The 18,593-nt window shown below is 43.9% G+C and overlaps 1 protein-coding gene across 6 annotated transcripts in view; it reads left to right on the top strand.

The window, feature by feature from the left end:
• DCUN1D2 (defective in cullin neddylation 1 domain containing 2) overlaps nt 1-18,593 on the top strand; it is a 43,396-nt gene that overhangs the window by 7,758 nt on the left and 17,045 nt on the right. For 5 of the 6 annotated variants that reach the window (XM_073563531.1, XM_073563526.1, XM_073563530.1 and 2 more), the window contains exons 2-3: nt 11,492-11,708; nt 16,887-17,055. In XM_073563531.1, the coding sequence (XP_073419632.1) occupies nt 11,534-11,708; nt 16,887-17,055 (344 nt within the window). In that variant the 5' untranslated portion in view covers nt 11,492-11,533. Of the gene's footprint in view, nt 1-9,862; nt 9,942-11,491; nt 11,709-16,886; nt 17,056-18,593 lie in introns of those variants that run through there. The other variant, XM_073563529.1, reaches the window with a different exon arrangement.

The raw sequence follows: 18,593 nt of genomic DNA, 5'->3' as shown, positions 1-18,593 counted from the left end.
AGAAATGGGGTCACCCGATACCGGCTCATCCCCTGGACCCTTCTGCTCCAACTTAGGCCTTCCGTGTCATCTTCCTGGAAAAAATGGGCGCAAATAATAATAATAAATAATAATAATAAATTTTATTTTTATAGCGCCGACGTATTCCGCAGCACTTTACATTTCAGAGGGGATTTGTACAGACAATACATTACAGCATAACAATAATCACATACAGTAGATTATAACAAATACCAAGAGGAGTGAGGGCCCTGCTCGCAAGCTTACAGTCTATGAGGAAAGAGGTAGACACGAAAGGTGGGTGGTAACAGTTGCCCTGATTGTATGGACCAGCCATAATGTTAAGTGTGTAACAGTACAGACACAGAGGGCTAATGGATGCATAAAGCATGTGGGAACATGATGCTGGGAACCTGGTTATGGTAAAACTTTTGGCTCTGCCACACAGGGATAGGTTAGGTTAATGTGTTGAGGCGATAGGCCAGTCTGAATAAATGCGTTTTCAGGACACGCTTAAAATTGTGGGGATTGGGGACTAATCGTATTGACCTGGGAAGTGCATTCCAAAGAATTGGCGCCGCACGTGTAAAGTCTTGGAGACGGGAGTGGGAGGTTCTGACTATTGAGGATACTAACCTCAGGTCATCAGCAGAACGGAGGGCGCGGGTAGGGTGGTATACTGAAACAAGGGAGGAGATGTAGGGTGGTGCTGAGCCATTGAGGGCTTTGTGGGTGAGGGTAATAAGTTTATACTGAATTCTGGAGTGGATGGGTAGCCAGTGTAATGACTGGCACAAGGTAGAGGCATCGGTGTAACGATTGGTGAGGAATATGATCCTGGCTGCAGCATTCAAGACAGATTGGAGAGGGGAGAGTTTGGTGAGAGGGAGACCGATTAGAAGAGAGTTACAATAGTCGAGACGAGAATGAATAAGAGAAACAGTAAGAGTTTTTGCAGAGTCAAAAGTAAGAAAAGGTCGAATTCTAGAAATGTTTTTGAGGTGCAGATGACAAGAGCGAGCCAGTGATCGAATGTGGGGGGCAAAGGAAAGCTCGGAATCAAGTATGACCCCAAGACAGCGGACATGTTGCTGGGGAGTAATAGTGGAACCACACACGGAAATGGCAATGTCGGGTGTAGGTACATTAGTAGCGGGAGGAAACACAAGGAGTTCAGTCTTTGACAGGTTCAGTTTCAGATATAGTGAGGACATGATATTAGACACAGCGTTTAGACAATCGCCAGTGTTTTCTAGAAAGGCTGTCGTGATGTCAGGAGAACAAGCGTATAATTGGGTGTCATCAGCATAGAGATGGTACTGGAAACCAAATCTACTGATTGTTTGACCAATAGGGGCAGTGTACAAGGAGAAGAGGAGGGGGCATAGAACCGATCCTTGAGGAACCCCAACAGTAAGGGGAAGGTGAGAGGAGGAGGAACCGGCAAAAGAAACAGTAAAGGAGCGGTCGGAGAGATAGGAGGAGAACCAGGAGAGAACGGTGTCCTTGAGGCCAATGGAATGGAGCATAGTGAGGAGGAGCTGATGATCCACAGTGTCGAATGCTGCAGAGAGATCCAAGAGAATTAGCATGGAGTAATGACCATTTGATTTAGCTGTTAGCAGATCATTAGAGACTTTAGTGAGGGCAGTTTCAGTGGAGTGTAAAGAGCGGAAACCGGATTGGAGAGGGTCGAGAACAGAGTTTTCTGAGAGATAGCGGATAAGACGGGAGTGGACCAGGCGTTCCAGGAGTTTAGAGATGAAGGGAAGATTAGAGACAGGTCTATAGTTAGCGGCACAGTTTTGGTCGAGGGATGGTTTTTTAAGTAGTGGATGTATGATGGCATGCTTAAATGAGGAGGGAAAAATACCAGAAGAGAGAGAGAGGTTAAATATTTTAGTTAGGTGAGGGGTGACAGCAGGGGAAAGGGACTGGAGGAGATGTGACGGAAATGGGTCACTGGTGCAAGTAGTTGGGCGAGAAGATGCAAGGAGCCTGCTTACTTCTTCTTCTGTGACTGGTTCAAAATCAGAGAGTGAGTTAGATGCAGTGGGGGAGGGAGGACAGTGCATGGTATGAGGGGATTTGGAGATAATTTCCTGTCGGATCTGGTCAATTTTTTCTTTGCAAATCTGTTCCCGGCAACAATAGGCTAGGTTCCTATTGGTTCTTTTTTCAGTGTGATATCACAGTGATCAGAATAAAATAGTAACTCAATTCCCCTTTTGTCATTGTAACGTTTTCCATTCTTTGGGGTTAGTGTTGGAGTTAGAATTGGGGGATTTCCAAAAGTAAAAAAATGACAGCTAGTTTCATCTTGAATGTTGTTTTTCAAATGGTGTCACTTTTGGGGATTTATTGTCATATGAGCCCCTTAACGTCACTTCAAATGTGATGTGGCCTCTCTAAAAAAAAAAAAAAAAGAAGGGTTTGTAAATTTTGTTGGAAAAATGAGAAATCGCTGGTCCACTTTTAACCCTTATGACTTCGTAACAAAAAAAATCATAGTTCCAAAATTGTGCTGATGTAAAGTAGACATGTGGGAAATGTTATGTAATAACTATTTTGTGTGACATAACTGTTAGGGTATGTGCACACGGTGTGGATTCTGCTGCGGTTCCGCAGCGTTTCTGCAGCTGCGGGTCCGCAGCAGATTCTGTTGCGTTGTACAGTACCTTTATTTCCTATGGAAATTAAAAAAACGCTGTGCACATGCTGCGGATTTTTCCGCGCGGTTTACAATCCGCAGCATGTCAATTGTATAGTGCAGAAACGCTGCAGTTTTACACCTCATCCATTATGAGGTGATAAACCGCAGGACTTTTGTCATGCGGATTTACCTGCGGTTTTCTCTACAAAATCCGCAGACCAAGAAAACTACGTGTGCACATACCCTAAAAAAGAAGGCGCGTATCGGAAAGTTACCGGTATATAAAAAAGGTATGTATTGTTGCTACAAATAACATTACAAAGCTGCTATTTAGTCTCTGGGAAATTGCACAATGGTATATATTAGAGGTATCAAAATATAATGAACATGAGTATCTGGTATAAAAAATAGAAAAGATAAAGTGCTTGTGCATCCAAGAATACTGATGTAATACACATACACAAAGATAGCTCTAATATTTATCGGTTGGCGTGTTTTACTAAGTGCATGTGCAGATATAATGATAATCCATTGTGTACAAGTATTCTGGTCCAAAGCTTGTGCATGACCACTAATCCTTTGTAAAGGACAGCTGTGACTCCATGCTCTCCTTTTGCTTCATCCCCTTTATTTTTTCAAGGCACTGTATGTAGGTGCTATTGTATACAATTTGTTTCATCAGGAGGAAATTAGCTTTATTTGTCCCTGCAGCATTTGGCTTCCAGGCATAGAGGTGGCACCAGCAGCACGGTTTCAGTCACCGCTCTGTGCATAGAGAGTGACCACTGTAAAGCACGCCCCTGAAGTGATTGACAGCCGGCCCTAATGCTGAGCCTGTTGTCAGTGCTGGGGGTGCGATTACAGCTGCCGCTCTTTATTGACTGAGGAAGCCATGGAATCTCATTAGCTGAAAATTTCTAACTGATTACACAAGAACCACAAGATAGATTTCTTCATCCCAGGTATCATTTTGATTAGTATAACGGTGCCGACCTGACAGTGTCAATAGTTTTCTGAGAAAAATCCTGCTGTCCGGTTTGCTATAAGCTTACATTCATTTCCATAATATCATAGTTACCAATAAGGAACTTTTCAAATATTGCCTCCTTGTTATGCCCCATGTTGTAGTCCTCATCTCCTTGGTATGGCCTACCTCTCATAGACCCATGCCAGAATGCCAACCTTCTTTCAGTCAACTCCCATCTCTTTCCTTCCCCTGTATCACCCCTGGGTCTTTATACCTTTTTGGGACTTCAGCTGTCCACTTTCCCCACCAACCTGGATACACTTACCTTGTGAACAAACTGCTTTGATCTATCATTTCTTTCTCTATAATATGCTTACAGCAGATAAGTACATCTAGTTATTTTTCACTAGCACATTGTTCAAATTGCACAGAGATATGTTGGTCATGTGGTATCACCCTCTTATGGTTGTAATACAATTATAGTATTGTAGGCTTAGACAACTTTTGTATTTTAAACACTGTAAACATTGATATGGGCATACTGGTTACCATTTCTAAGGCTTTATAAGAAATTGACCAAAGGACAACCTTTTAGCTACAGTATACAAAATAATTATTTTTTTATATAACGCCAGTATATGCTTCAGCACTTTACAGTAATAAAAACAATTCAAAGTAACACATTTCAACAGTTACAGAAAGAGCGAGGGCCTGCTCGCAAGCTTACAATATATACTCATATTTCAGAAAGAGAGGAAAAAAATTTGGCACTTACCATCCTTATAAAACATTCGATTATTTCATTTCTTTAACATGTTGCAGCGAGAGAATAGATAGGACGCTTCATGGGACAACGGCCATTTCGCGATGTCTGCGCTAATGTGTCCTGTGCCAAGCACTAGATGAATTCCTTAAGGGGTGTACCTTCCAAAATGGGGTCACTTGTGGAGAGCTTCTGCTGTTTGGGATTTTGACATGGCATTCGCAATTAATTGCAGCCCAAATTGCACTCAAAAAGTCAAATAGCTGTCTCTGCCTTCTGTGCCTCCTTCATAAACCGTAGATCCGGACCACAAATGGGGCATCCGCTTACTCAGCAGAAATTGCTTATCAAGTTTTTGGGTGCATTTGCTTTCAATACAGCTTGTGAAAATGAGAAATGTGAGGTTAAAGCAACATTTTAGTTGAAAGAGTGTAATTTTTATTTATTTTTTTCATTCCATATTGCACTAATTCCTGTGAACACAAACATTTCCTGAATACAGATTTGAATAAATCAAGGGGTGCAGTTTTTACATTGATATCTCTTTATGGGCTTTCTGACATATAGACCTCTCAAAGTTGCTTGAAAAAGGAAAAGGTCTGTAAAAAAATAGATTTTTTTTTTAAGTTTTATTGAAAAGAAAAATAGCTACTAAACTTTTAACCATTCCAACATCCTAAAGGCCCCGTTTCACGTATCAATGTGCCAGTGATCCCACCCACAATCTGACGTGGATGGGATCGCTGGGACATGGTTAGCTGATCGCTGGTGAGCTGTCACATAGACAGACCCAGCAGCGATCAGGACCAGCATGCACGCTGGTTTCCAAGGTGAACAGCGGGTAACTAAGAGCCGCGCGGCTCTTAGATACCCGCCGTTTATATTTGAAACCAGCTCCCAGCGTCGCTGATCGTTGGTCTCTCACTGTCACATGTAGCGATGTGCGCTGACCAGCGGGAGAACAACGATCAAAAAATGGCCCAGGATGTTAGAGCGCGATCAGCGATACCCGGCAGGGGGGCAGGTTGCTGATACATGTCACACACAGCGAGATCGCTGTGGCATCACAAAATCAGCGATCTCGCTGTGTGTGACGGGGCCTTAACAAAATGAAAAGGACATTTCAGAAATGTAAAGTACACATATGGAAAGTAAAGTGCAATGTGTCACTTGTCAACGTCTCATAATTACTGGGATTGGAAGAATGATTGCAAAGTTATTACCCCAGAAAGTGACACATTTCTGATTTAAAAACCGTCACTTTGTCAGGAAGGGGAAAATAAGCTTCAGCAGGACGGGTTTAAAGACGCAGATCCTCGATAAATGGCTGGGGCTTGGCATAAAATGACTACATGAAATGTGTGACTAGGCTCATTGTATCCTCCACGGAGTGCCTGCCGTGGGAAGAACGATGTGTTTTCTGTCTTCGCACACCAGATCTTACTGACAAAATATTTGTTGGTGTTCTTAGTTATCGCATGATGTGTAGGTCGCTGGGAAATATGCGGCGATAGCTATTTCACGCTGTACTTTTACTGCTTCTTAATGAATAATAGATCTTGAAATAAACTGGGTCTTTGTAGAAGTAAGGAGTATTGTAGGTGCATTACCTTATTAGCGAGGCTGGTTTGCTTCTCTGGTGACTCAAAATATACTGAAAGACGTATTGTTATAGGATTATAGTAAATTGCAAACATTTGACAAAACACTAGAAGCAAGGGGGGGTGGTCTGACACCCCTGACAATCTAGACCCTCAAAGGACCAATATATTTTATTTTCTGTGCTACGATGTCCCACCCAACCACAGTGAGGTTCCATTCTAATGAATGAGTCTTTCCCACAGAACCCGGTAGACAGGGCCACCACAGCAGAATAGCCACTGTGCTTAATTAGTGCTACAGCCCTTTAATTCTAAGGAAGGGTAGGGATTTTGGCAGTGTACCCTTCAAGAAGATATTGCTTTATCCTAGCAAAGTGACATCTCTTCTTTTACTTTTACTACCTTTTACTTAAAACATTTTACAGCATTTGTCTGTAATGGACAACTAAAGGAAGTGTGAACCGAGCCTTACACGTGTTCATATACTCTATGAATATGTTAATACATACAGTAATAGCGTTTATTACAGTTAACTTCCTCTTCACATGGAAGACTGTGCCAAGCCGAAGTAGACACAACCTATGCTAGTAGCAATAATTACTGAAGGAGCGTTAGTTAGCCAACCAGTTTGTGTCATCAGGAACATCTATACAAAGAATGAGGCTCCTTAACAAAAGTCAGAATACCTGCCCCACCCCTCTCAAAAAACCAAAACCGATTATTTGGTGGGGTAGGCATGGTCACATCCAAAAGGTTATAGTCACAGAAGTTCATACTTCCCAAGGAAATCAACTTGTATTATGGCATGTACACAGATCTAGCGAACCTACTAAAGCTACCGTAATTAGTGTTCCCATCTAATATACCTCTTTACTATGTTGCCCCCAAAAATGCCACACAACACACACACCATATGGTAACCTCCAAATGCTCAGTATGATGATCCTCCTTCAGTTACAGTAACCCACCACAATGACTCTTCTCACAGTATGATGACCACACAGTGACTCCCACTGCTCCCATAGTATCATGCCCCCATAGTCCCACTACCCACACTTTAGGCTGTGTTCACACACAGCGTTTTTTAGTGTTTTTTACCGCGGTTTTCAATATAAAACCGCTAAAAATAAGCTGCACAGTCATTTCTATGCATTTTGCACTTTTTGTGCACATTGATGCGTTTTTTACCGCGAAAAAAACGCATTGCGGTAAAAAACGCAGCATGCACATTAATTTTGCGGATTTTTCCGCGGTTTTGGCTTCTTCCATGCGTTTAGAAACCGCTGCGGAAAAACCCGCATCAAAACCGCGCAAAAAAACGCCGCAGAAAGATAGGTGTGGTTTCTGGGAAGGGATTCAGGTTTTTGAGCAGAAATTTCTGCAACGTGTGCACTTAACCTCACAAGGACGCACAGTGGCCTCCAAAACAAGTACTGGCTCCACACAGTAGTTGCGATGTAGGGTTGTCATCACTCCTGCTTCCCTGAGACTTAAGACGCACAGGCTGAAAGGTGTAATGTTGTAACCGTCTCCTTGTTCCATCATTCTGTTCAGCGGTATCTGCATTGTAAGGGTTAAAATTGAGATGGATATGGGTGGACAGAGGCTCACAGGCCCCATAGTGGCCACTTGCCCTGCTGCTATTGGCGATACTCCATTGTTTCAGAGATGTCTTCTGTGTTTGAGTGGCATATACCTGCCCGCTTCCTATTGTGCATTGCTCATGACTTATTCATGCTGCCCTATTGGAGGAATAAGGTATAGATTCCATGTCAGGATATTTTGGGAGGACATGTTTGTATAGCTCCCAACCTTTCTGGATTTAGCAGGGCTGTCCTGATTTGAGGGCTCAGTCCCACTTTCTGTCATATCAGAGCTTTTGTCCCAGCTTCTGAAATTCACCTCTCTTCAATGTCTTCATCGCTATGTAGCTCCTCTTCCTCGGAGGGGGGGGGGGGGGGGGGCGGCTCCTTCTCTATGCTCGGTGCATAAATTAAATTGTATATTCACTAATTCGCCTTCCTGTACTCAGGCTTATAATGACATACATGGGAGAATTTGGAGCCATTTGGTAAATTCAAAAAAGTTCATTTTTTTTTTTCTTATTAATGTACACCCTGCACCCCATCTTGACTGAAAAAAAAAACAAATGTAGAAATTTTGCAAATTTTATTAAAAAAGGAAAACTGAAATATCACATGGTCATAAGTATTCAGACCCTTTGCTCAGTATTGAGTATAAGCACCCTTTTGTGCTAGTACAGCCATGAGTCTTCTTGGGAATGATGCAACAAGATTTTCACACCTGGATTTGGGGATCCTCTGCTATTCTTCCTTGCAGATCCTCTCCAGTTCCGTCAGTTTGGATGGTGAACGTTGGTGGACAGCCATTTTCAGGTCTCTCCAGAGATGCTCAATTGGCTTTAGGTCAGGGCTCTGGCTGGGACAGTCAAGAATGGTCACAGAGTTGTTCTGCAGCCACTCCTTTGTTATTTTAGCTGTGTGCTTAGGGTCATTGTCTTGTTGGAAGGTGAACCTCGCCAGGTCTGAGGTCCAGATAAAAACACTTGATAATGAAGAAAATATTGTTTAAAAAAGAAAAAGATCACAAATCTGCAAATAACACAGACATATTTGGTGTCCCTGTAATCGTAACAACCTGCACAACACAGCAATCAGATTATTTATGGGAATCGGTAAAATAAAATTGCGTGACTTGATATTTCTTTATTAAACCCATAACAAATGTAATAAAACTGTAAGACTGAGGTCATGTTCACACGTAGCGCAAATGCTGCATTCTTTCTGTTGCTTTTTTTCTGTATGTGTCCACATCATACAACACAACAGCAATCTTCGCTGATCATTGCGTGTTTGTTGCTTTTCTTTTATGCCTTTTTGCCCTTTTTTGGTGCAGACATGAAGCAGTTTTTAACGCTTTTTTAATAGTACACAAAAGCTTTGATTCTGCACTTAAAAATGCAGCAGTTTTTTTTTTTTTTATGCATTTTTTTCATAAGTCTAGAGAGAAAAAATGCACCATAACTTCAGAGTTCAGCAGCTTCTTTAGACACCCTGAGGGCAGAGATTTCATGGAATCACATTTGCTTTACAATTTAGACTTTGTTCACATGTAGCGTAAATTTTTCATATTTTCTGCTGCTTTTTTTTTTTGCCCAGAAATTCTGCTGTTTAGCTATCCAAGAAAAGTGGATGTAAATTCATGAGAACTATGTGTCTAAAGATGCTGCTGAACGGTGCGGTTTTGGGGCTTTTTTTTCCTCTTTTGTCTTCTATGTGGAGACTAAAAACAACATACAGTATGTAAAAAACTGCAGTTTCTTTGAATTCAGAATCAAAACTTTTCTGTACTATAAAAAACACATTAAAGGGGATCTGTCACCCTTTTTTGGCCTATTAGCTGCCTGCATAGACATCGGGGGCTTATCTACAGCATGCTGTAGATAAGCCCCCGATGTAACCTGAAAGAGAAGAAAAACACGTTATATTAAACTCACCGAGGTGGGCGGTCCGGTGCGATGGGTGTTGCGGTCCGGTCCGGCGCCTCCCTTCTTCATGCGATGACGCCCTCTTCTCCAGTCCTGAAATGGCGCAGGCACATTGCTCTGCCCTGTTGAGGGCAGAGCAGAGTCCTGCAGGCGTTGGGAGAGGTCTGGCGCCTGCGCACTGCAGAATTCTGCTCTGCCCTCAACAGGGCAGAGCAGTGCGCCGGAGCCATTTCAGGACGGGAGAAGAGGGCGTAATCGCATGAAGAAGGGAGGCGCCGAACCGGACCGCAACACCCATCGGACCGCCCACCTCGGTGAGTATAATATAACGTGTTTTTCTTCTCTTTCAGGTTACATCGGGGGCTTATCTACAGCATTACAGAATGCCTACCTAAATATGGTAAAGTTCTGGCGGCTCTGTGAATGAAAGAACAAAAGAACAACTAGAGGTGAGCAGGACACACAGATTACGTCGCACTAGCCCTGGCTATTCAAAAGACATGCCGGGGACGCTAGAACATAAGAGATTCACGGCCTCCTGTTCAGCTGCCAGGTAGCACTGACCTGGATGCTGGACCCGAGTTCCCTGATTACATCGGACATTCCTGGATTTGGGTCTACGCCCTGCAGTCTGAGGCGCCTGCTGAATGTCCCTCATTGCCACCACCCCTCTGACGTCTCTTGCCAGGGGAAAAAGAAATGGTAAATGGGCGTGGATTTGGGGTGTGGTCAAAACTTGCCGCAGCGTGTGAGCGCATGATTTGTCCCTCTTTCTGTTCTTCAAAAATTGGGAGATATGGTGTTTGTAACTTTTAAAGAAATAGGCCATGGTTAAAGGGAATCTGTCACCCTGTTTTTCGCCTATCAGCTGCCGGCACTGCCATCGGGCTTATCTACAGCATTCTGTAATGCTGTAGAGAAGCCCCCAATGTAACGTGAAAGATAAGAAAAATGAGTTATATTATACTCACCGGAGGGGGCGGTCCGGTCTTGGACCGATGGGTGTTGAGGTCCGGCGCCTCCCATCTTCTAACTTTGCTGCCTGTCATGGCTCCTGCGCAGTGCAGTATTCTGCTAAGCCCTCAACAGGGCAGAGCAGTGTACCTGCGCAGGAGCCGTGAAAGGCAGCAAAGAAGAAGACGTCACCATTAGAAGATGGGAGGCGCCTGACCGCAACACCCATCGGACCAAAACTGGACTGGACCCCCCCCCCACCTGGTGAGTATAATATAACTCAGTTTTCTTATCTTTCAAGTTACATCGGGGGCTTATCTACAGCATTACAGAATGCTGTAGATAAGCCCCTGATGGATGTGCCGGCAGCTGATAAGCGAAAAATGCGGTGACAGATTCCCTTTAATAATCCAGAATCTTTTGGTCCTTGATATGGTGGATAAAAGGAAATTTGTACTAGTCTTTTTATCTTGTGTCCACATGCTGTGGTCATGATGCAGCCACAAGTCGCATGACATGCAGTTCTGAAATGTTAGCAAATGCCAGCAGCTAAAAGTACTTTCTTTGTTAGTGGCTGCAGGGTGACCAGCCAAAATAACCACAAAATTAAAAATGACATTTTTTGGCTGTTGTCATTTGCATGCTTTTGCAGTTTTTGGTCATGATGCGGCCGCAGCCCTAGTCCCACTGTTCTTATATGGTACAGATAATTTGGGCTTTGCGTCTAGTTGGCCTGTGATGTGCCTCTAGGTGTATTTCTATTTGAGGAGGGCGAGAGTGTAGGGAGTGGTGTGCCCTACCTATATATTTCTAAGTCATAGTAGAATGTCTTACAAAAGTCTGGTTTGTGTTTAATACAGATATATAGACGCTGCCCTCTGAGTCTCCAGATCTGAGATTTTAAGCTCAGAAGAACAAAGCTCTGTCATCTTATGCCGATATGACATGTAATGCTGACATGAAGCATGCGCACATCCCCAGACGTAAATCTTTATAATGAATAACATGAGTACCATGCTGAAACCGCTTCTTTTGCATCCCAAAGCATAAACTTAAATCGTCTCAGAAGGACAAGGTGCGCCAGTTTATGGCATTTACCCAGGCTGGGGAAAGGACTGCAATATACTGTTTAACACAGAATGACTGGAAACTAGAACTGGCCACAGACAACTACTTCCAGAATACAGCCTTGTACTGCAAAGAGTCAATGAAAAGTACCGTAGACAAAAAGAAATTAGAGCAATTGTATAATCGCTACAAAGGTAAGGACCTTTAATTATCTGTCTTTATGTATAACCTCTGTATATGGCTGAGGAGCTGTGCACTAAACAAAGGGGAGCAGCGACTGCGATTACAGTGCTAGACAATTGATTGCCTATCTTTAGGATTCACTGTTAAAGGAGTTGTCCGGAAGTAATGTACAGAGGTAGAAAATGTGAAACACAGCTTTATTCTCCCGCCCCAGGCCCAGCACTGATCCTTGTCGACAGGCTGCAGTGTTGATGACTTTAGATGAATGGGCTCCCATCGCTCATCATCCCTACCAACGGCTTGTTTGATGGTGCCACAGCATTCCTGCATTCGCCTCCTTATTTATCCAGCACTTTTAGTAGTGCTACATCCTTCTCACTTGAATAGGAAAGCAACGTAATAAATTGCAGTGCCATGCTAAGTCAAGACTTAAAGTACAGACTTTCTAAGTGACCGGTGCATTTATGGCATATGTTCACACCTGAATATATATTCCTTGGGAAGCTTCCACAGCATAAAAGCAGCAGTGGAATCTGCATTAGTACATATTGCTGAAGAAAAGGCGCAGATTTTATAGACATTTTGTGGTGTTTAATTCAAAGGGTGAAATACTGTACAGTCATGGCCAAAAGTTTAGAGAATGACACAAATATTAATTTTTACAAAGTCTACTGCTTCATTTTTTCTAATGGCAATTTGCATATACTCCAGAATGTTATAAAGAGTGCTCAGCTTAACAGCAATTACTTGCAAAGTCAATATTTGCCTAGAAAATTAACTTTATCCCCCAAAACACATTTCAACATCATTGCAGCCCTGCCTTAAAAGGACCAGCTAACATCGTTTCAGTGATTGCTCCATTAACACAGGTGTGGGTGTTGATGAGGACAGGGCTGGAGATCAATCTGTCATGATTAAGTAAGAATGACACCACTGGACACTTTAAAAGGAGGCTGGTGCTTGGCATCATTGTTTCTCTTCTGTTTACCATGGTTATCTCTAAAGAAACACGTGCAGTCATCATTGCACTGCACAAAAATGGCCTAACAGGGAAGAGTATCGCAGCTAGAAAGATTGCACCTCAGTCAACAATCTATCGCATCATCAAGAACTTCAAGGAGAGAGGTTCCCTTGTTGCCAAAAAGGCTCCAGGGCGCCCAAGAAAGACCAGCAAGCGCCAGGACCGTCTCTTAAAAGTGTTTCAGCTGTGGGATCGGGCTACCAGCAGTGCAGAGCTTGCTCAGGAATGGCAGCAAGCAGGTGTGAGTGCATCTGAATGCACTGTGAGGCGGAGACTCTTGGAGCAAGGCCTGGTCTCAAGGAGGGCAGCAAAGAAGCCACTTCTCTCCAGAAAAAACATCATGGACAGACTGATATTCTGCAAGAGGTACAGGGAGTGGACTGCTGAGGACTGGGGTAAAGTCATTTTCTCTGATGAATCCCCTTTTCGATTGTTTGGGACATCTGAAAACGGCTTATTCGGAGAAGACCAGGTGAGCGCTACCACCAGTCTTGTCTCATGCCAACTGTCAAGCATCCTGAAACCATTCATGTGTGGGGTTGCTTCTCAGCCAAGGGAATGGGCTCTCTCTCAGTCTTGCCTAAAAACACAGCCATGAATAAAGAATGTTACCAGAATGTCCTCCAAGAGCAACTTCTCCCAACCGTCCAAGAGCAGTTTGGCGATCAACAATGCCTTTTTCAACATGATGGAGCACCTTGCCATAAAGCAATGGTGATAACTAAATGGCTCAGGGAACAAAATATAGAGATTTTGGGACCATGACCTGGAAACTCCCCAGATCTTAATCCCATTGAGAACTTGTGGTCAATCATCAAGAGACGGGTGGACAAACAAAAACCTTCAAATTCAGACAAAATAAAAGCATTGATTTTTGCAAGAATGGACTGCTATCAGTCAGGATTTGATCCAGAAGTTGATTGAGAGCATGCCAGGGAGAATTGCTGAGGTCCTGAAGAAGAAGGGTCAACACTGCAAATATTGACTTGCTGCATTAACTCATTCTGTCAATATAACCTTTTGTTACTCATAATATGATTGCAATTATATTTCTGTATGTGATAAAAAAAATCTGACAAACACACATAAAAACCAGAGGGCAGCAGATCATGTGAAAATATAATATTTGTGTCATTCTCTAAACTATTGGCCATGACAAGGTACTGGCATCCTCACCATGAACTGAAGTGCCGCAGACTCTAGGTCCACATTTTCCACAGTGGATTTCTTCTTCAGTGTGTGAGTTTTCCTGAAAACTCATTCAGAACGCTGGTACACTAATATGCACCGGTCCTTCCGCAAATAAATCCACAGTAGAAAATCCATGGCATTTATGCTCTGTGGGAACATACCTTAATGATCAAATAACCCCTTTAAAAAGAGATTTGTCCATGAATATGGTATTTATGGGATCTGATAAGTGATATATTTGATTGCTGGTGGTCCTGAGACCCTTGTCACTGCACCACTATAATGAGGGTCACATTAAATGAACCGTCAATTGAGTCTCCATTTCCAATCACAAGCAGCCAAGTACAGCACTCTCCTGATTCTGTCAGCCCCATATACTTGGAATAGAGCTACTCTAGGGATGCTCAACTGCCACTCTTTTTAAGTCTCTTATCCCTTCATTGAGGCGGAGAAGGTTTCAAGACCCCTTTTCCAATCATTGGTGGAGCCTCTAGCAATCAGATATTTATTACTTCTCTTGTAGGAAGGTATATATCATTTGCAGAGCTGTCAGCCCTTTAGTGTTGGCCATTAAAGCCAGTATGTGTGGGTGTCCAAGAATTAACCCTTGTTTCAATGGCTAGAACAAAAGGTTCTTGTGTTCTTCAGTCACATATGCCTTTCAGCTCCCATCACCTGCAGTTGGGAGGGAAGATGTGATTGTGTCGTATAACTCCTATGGGGCTAAGAATGTACAGGATGGTAGTTTCTAATTGCCTGTTCTGCCTGGCAATCATCTATGCCAGCTCAGGTGGTTACTCTCTCCTTCATTTCACTTCCTATCAATAGAGCAGGTCTTCGGGTCTGGTCTGTTGATGGGGCGTCACTGCCAGCGTCATGCTGATTGACAGTCGGCTCACCACAGTAAGGCGTCTGGGAGACAGCTGTCAGTCATTGACACTCTTGTCGAAAGAGAAAAAAGATGAAGCTGCTGCTCAATCTTTGAGATGTCACCTCAGGTGAATTGCTGCCAGGAGCAGTCCGTAACCACTGAGCTGGCAGAGACCCATCGCCAAGTAGAACAAGCAGGTAATGGGTAACAACATGCCATAAGTTCTTAACACCAAAGGAAAAAAACTAAAGTCCTTGATAACCTCTTTAATGTTGACAAAAGTTTATTAAACAGATTGTACCAATTTTTGGTGGATGTTAAAAAGATTGGTGTGGCACAAACTAGACTTTTAAGGAAAGCCTGTCTGCTTGGAAATGTAAAATCTGTGGACAGCATGTTATAGAGCTAGAGAAGTGGGACATATTGATGGGCAGGTTTGTGGGAAAAGATTCAGTATAACTGCCTGTTGAAATATCTGCTTATTCTGGGATTAGCAGTCAAGGGGCGGAAAAAAACCCGTATAGCGAGAAGTGGTGGATGTTGTGTAATAAAGCGAAAAGTAATTGGGGTCTAAAGAAAGATATTTGGAATTAACATTTTGGATGCTGGACCAACCCTTTAAGTGACGCTTTGTCCTTAATGGGTTAGTGTAGTCTGTGGCCATAACTCAGATGAGAGGAGCTCAGAAAGACAAAGGGCTCCTCATGTGAGGTATTTCACAATTGGAGGCGGCTGAGGGACAGGTCTGGTCACATGTTCCTCCACCAGCCGCCATTGTATGGACAGAATTGCTGGTCAGTATGTGAGGAAAGCTGCACCAATAAGAGACAGTGGCTGCTGTGTAACTGAGCAGCCATCAGTGAGCTTGTTCTGACAGTCTAGTAGGAGAGTGTGTAACTCTGTCTTTTTCTGTTCTCCTCTCAGCTGAGTTCTGGCCACAGACCACATTACAATTGAATGTGCCGAGAATCCTAGCACTTGTAAAAGCAAAATGTGTGCTGAACTGTGTGGGGCCCCTAGAGCGTCAGCTCTGTATTGGCAGTGGTTTTAAGAGTTGATGTTGCGTGTTTATATTTTTATTGTGATCTACAGCTACTGTCTTTATTTTATCAGTGGGATAACCCATCCAATGTTCTGTTATGCAACTTTCAGTTTAAATTGTAAGCTTTGGTTGACTTCATTCCAAGAACCTGAAGTGCTGTACCTAAATGTAAATATACTGACATTGATTTCATCTTAGAACAGACAGTAATGGGATTTTCCTGGCATGTCCAATTCTTAGGATAGGTCATCCATGATTGATCGCAGAGATCCAACTTCCAATACCCCCCACTGTTAGCCAGCATAATATAGGATCCAGGGTTTCTCCTTAAAGCAAACCTGTTACGTCATTTCAAGCATGTAAACTGTCCCCAGTGCATTGTTATTGATGCAGAGTGCATCACTAACACGTTTTTTTTCATTAAAAACGGTTCAGTAATGATGTCCAAAAAGCACTTTATATACTACCTGCTTGTTTAGTCATGTGGTGGTCCTTCATTTTCTGTTTGGTCACGGGCATCACCGACCACTCAATTTGATTTAATTTCCCTGGTTGCGCTGACGCCACTGGAATCCCGCGCTTGCACAGTGTCAAGCGCGCAGCAGCTCGTGTGCAGTGTATAGCATGGAGTCGGCCGCACCTTGCGGCGCATGCGTGTCTCCCCACTCAACACTGCTCAAGTGCAGCTCGCTCCACACTGTGCATCACTAACAACACGCTGGGGACAGTTTAGATGCTTGAAATGACGTGACAGGTTCCCTTTAAATGCACAGTCTTAAGGATAGCCCATCAATGTTTTGGTCTTTAGAATACTTTTTTAAAGAACCTCAGAGCCACAGCCACATATAGTTTGCGGAGCAGAGTTTACTAAAGGCTGCTGTATGACTGACACAGAGCACATTGCTGGGTGGGAATGTCTCCTGACTAGAGCAGCCCTATGGTTCGGTCAGACAGGACTATTCTGTGACTGCTGTAAGTTATATGGTGGGAGCGGTTGGCTGTACACTACTGTACCCAATGACTGTTCTGTTAGCCCCATAAAATATGCCTGTTTTTAATTCCAGACCCTCAAGATGAAAATAAAATAGGGATAGACGGCATCCAATTGTTCTGCGATGACTTACATTTGGATCCAGCAAGTACCAGTGTATTGGTCATCGCATGGAAGTTCAGAGCTGCTACACAATGTGAATTTAGTAAAAAGGAATTTGTAGACGGCATGACAGAGCTAGGGTGAGTATTTGGTTCCAGCGCTATCAGATCAATGAAATACAAGTGTTTCATTAGTAGCAAACTAGTTGTCACACTTTCACCTGTCACATAAAGGGAAAACAGTAACATTAAAGGGGTTTTCTACTTTCAGGAAAGTGGACTCCAGATGCTTTAAAATGCTAAAAAGAGCGGGTACTCGCCCTCTGCGGTCCAAGAGCCGGCTTCCTGCTGCTGCATAGGCCTTGGTGCTCTGTTTGCAACACTGACATCCCGCCGATCAATCACTAGCCGGGCCGAGGTGGATGGCTAGAGCCACTGAGCTCAGCGATTGTCTACAGCGGTGTTGCTCTCTGAAGATGTGACATCGCTGTTGCAGCGGAGACCTAGGCAGTGTGGGGGGAACCTTTGAGGATATGAGTATCTGCTCTAATTAGTATTTTAGATCACTTGGGGTCCACTTTCCTGAAAGTGAAAAAACCCCTTTAAATTTGAGCTGTAAGGCCGGTTTCACATTTGCGTTAAAGGCCGCAGCGTCGGCCTGCGCACGGCCGCCACAAAGCCCAGCCGCGCCTCTGCCGGTAGCTCCGCCTCCGGGCGCATGACGCGTCATGCGTCCCCTATCTTTATCACTGAGGACGCAGGCCGTGCGCAGTATGCGTTTTGGCGGCGCCTGCGTCCTTTTGACGGTGCGCCGACCAGCGCCAAACGCAACCTGTTACAATTTGGTTGCGCTCGGCACCGTCAAAAGGACGCAGGCGCCGCCAAACACATACTGCGCACGGCCTGCGTCCTCAGTGATAAAGATAGGGGACGCATGCAGCGTCATGCGCCCGGAGGCGGAGCTACTGGCGGAGGAGTCGCTGGGGGCGGGGCTTAGGTTGGTTTCACTTTAACGCTTTTGTGCGCGGCGCATCGTGCGCACTGCGCACTTATGTTTAACATGGCGTGCGCATGGTCTTGCGCACGCTTGCGTTTTCGTGCGAATGCGTTTTTTTTTTTTTCTTTCGCGCCAGACGCAACATGTTGCATTTTTTGGTCCGCCCTGTCTCGTCAAAAAAACGCTTGCGCACGGAATGCGCAAAAACAGCACATTGAAGTCTATGGGAACGCATGCGTGCGCATGGTCTGGCGCACGTTTGCGTTTTTTGTGCGCATGCGTTTTTTTAGGTAAACAAGTTTGGAATGTGTTCTAGACAATGGAAAACCACTCCCAAAAACCAAGGTGATAAAAGATTGTGTGGGCACTGGAATTCCCCAATACTCTACAGACTGCTGCAAGACTGAAAACAGCAAAAATGTGAAATGTCACACCTAAAACCTCATGCGCATAAAAAACGCAAACGCATGCAAAAACGCATGTAAAACGCAAGCAACGCTGCGTTTTTTTGACGCGTCAGCGTACGCATGACGTTAAAAAAAGCGCGGTTGTTTTGCGTTTGCATGCGTTTTTTATGCGCACGATGCACTGCGCAAAAAAACGCTAATGTGAAACTAGCCTTGGCGGCGGCCGTGCGCAGGCCGACGCTGCGGCCTTTAACGCAAATGTGAAACCGGCCTAA

The sequence above is a fragment of the Dendrobates tinctorius genome, unplaced genomic scaffold, assembly GCF_039654945.1.
Source record: "Dendrobates tinctorius isolate UK_male_01 unplaced genomic scaffold, ASM3965494v1 ptg000394l, whole genome shotgun sequence".
NCBI classification, from domain to species: Eukaryota; Metazoa; Chordata; class Amphibia; order Anura; family Dendrobatidae; genus Dendrobates; species Dendrobates tinctorius.
Note: the sequence above shows the minus strand (reverse complement) of the source record. Positions and strands in the feature narration are given on the sequence as shown.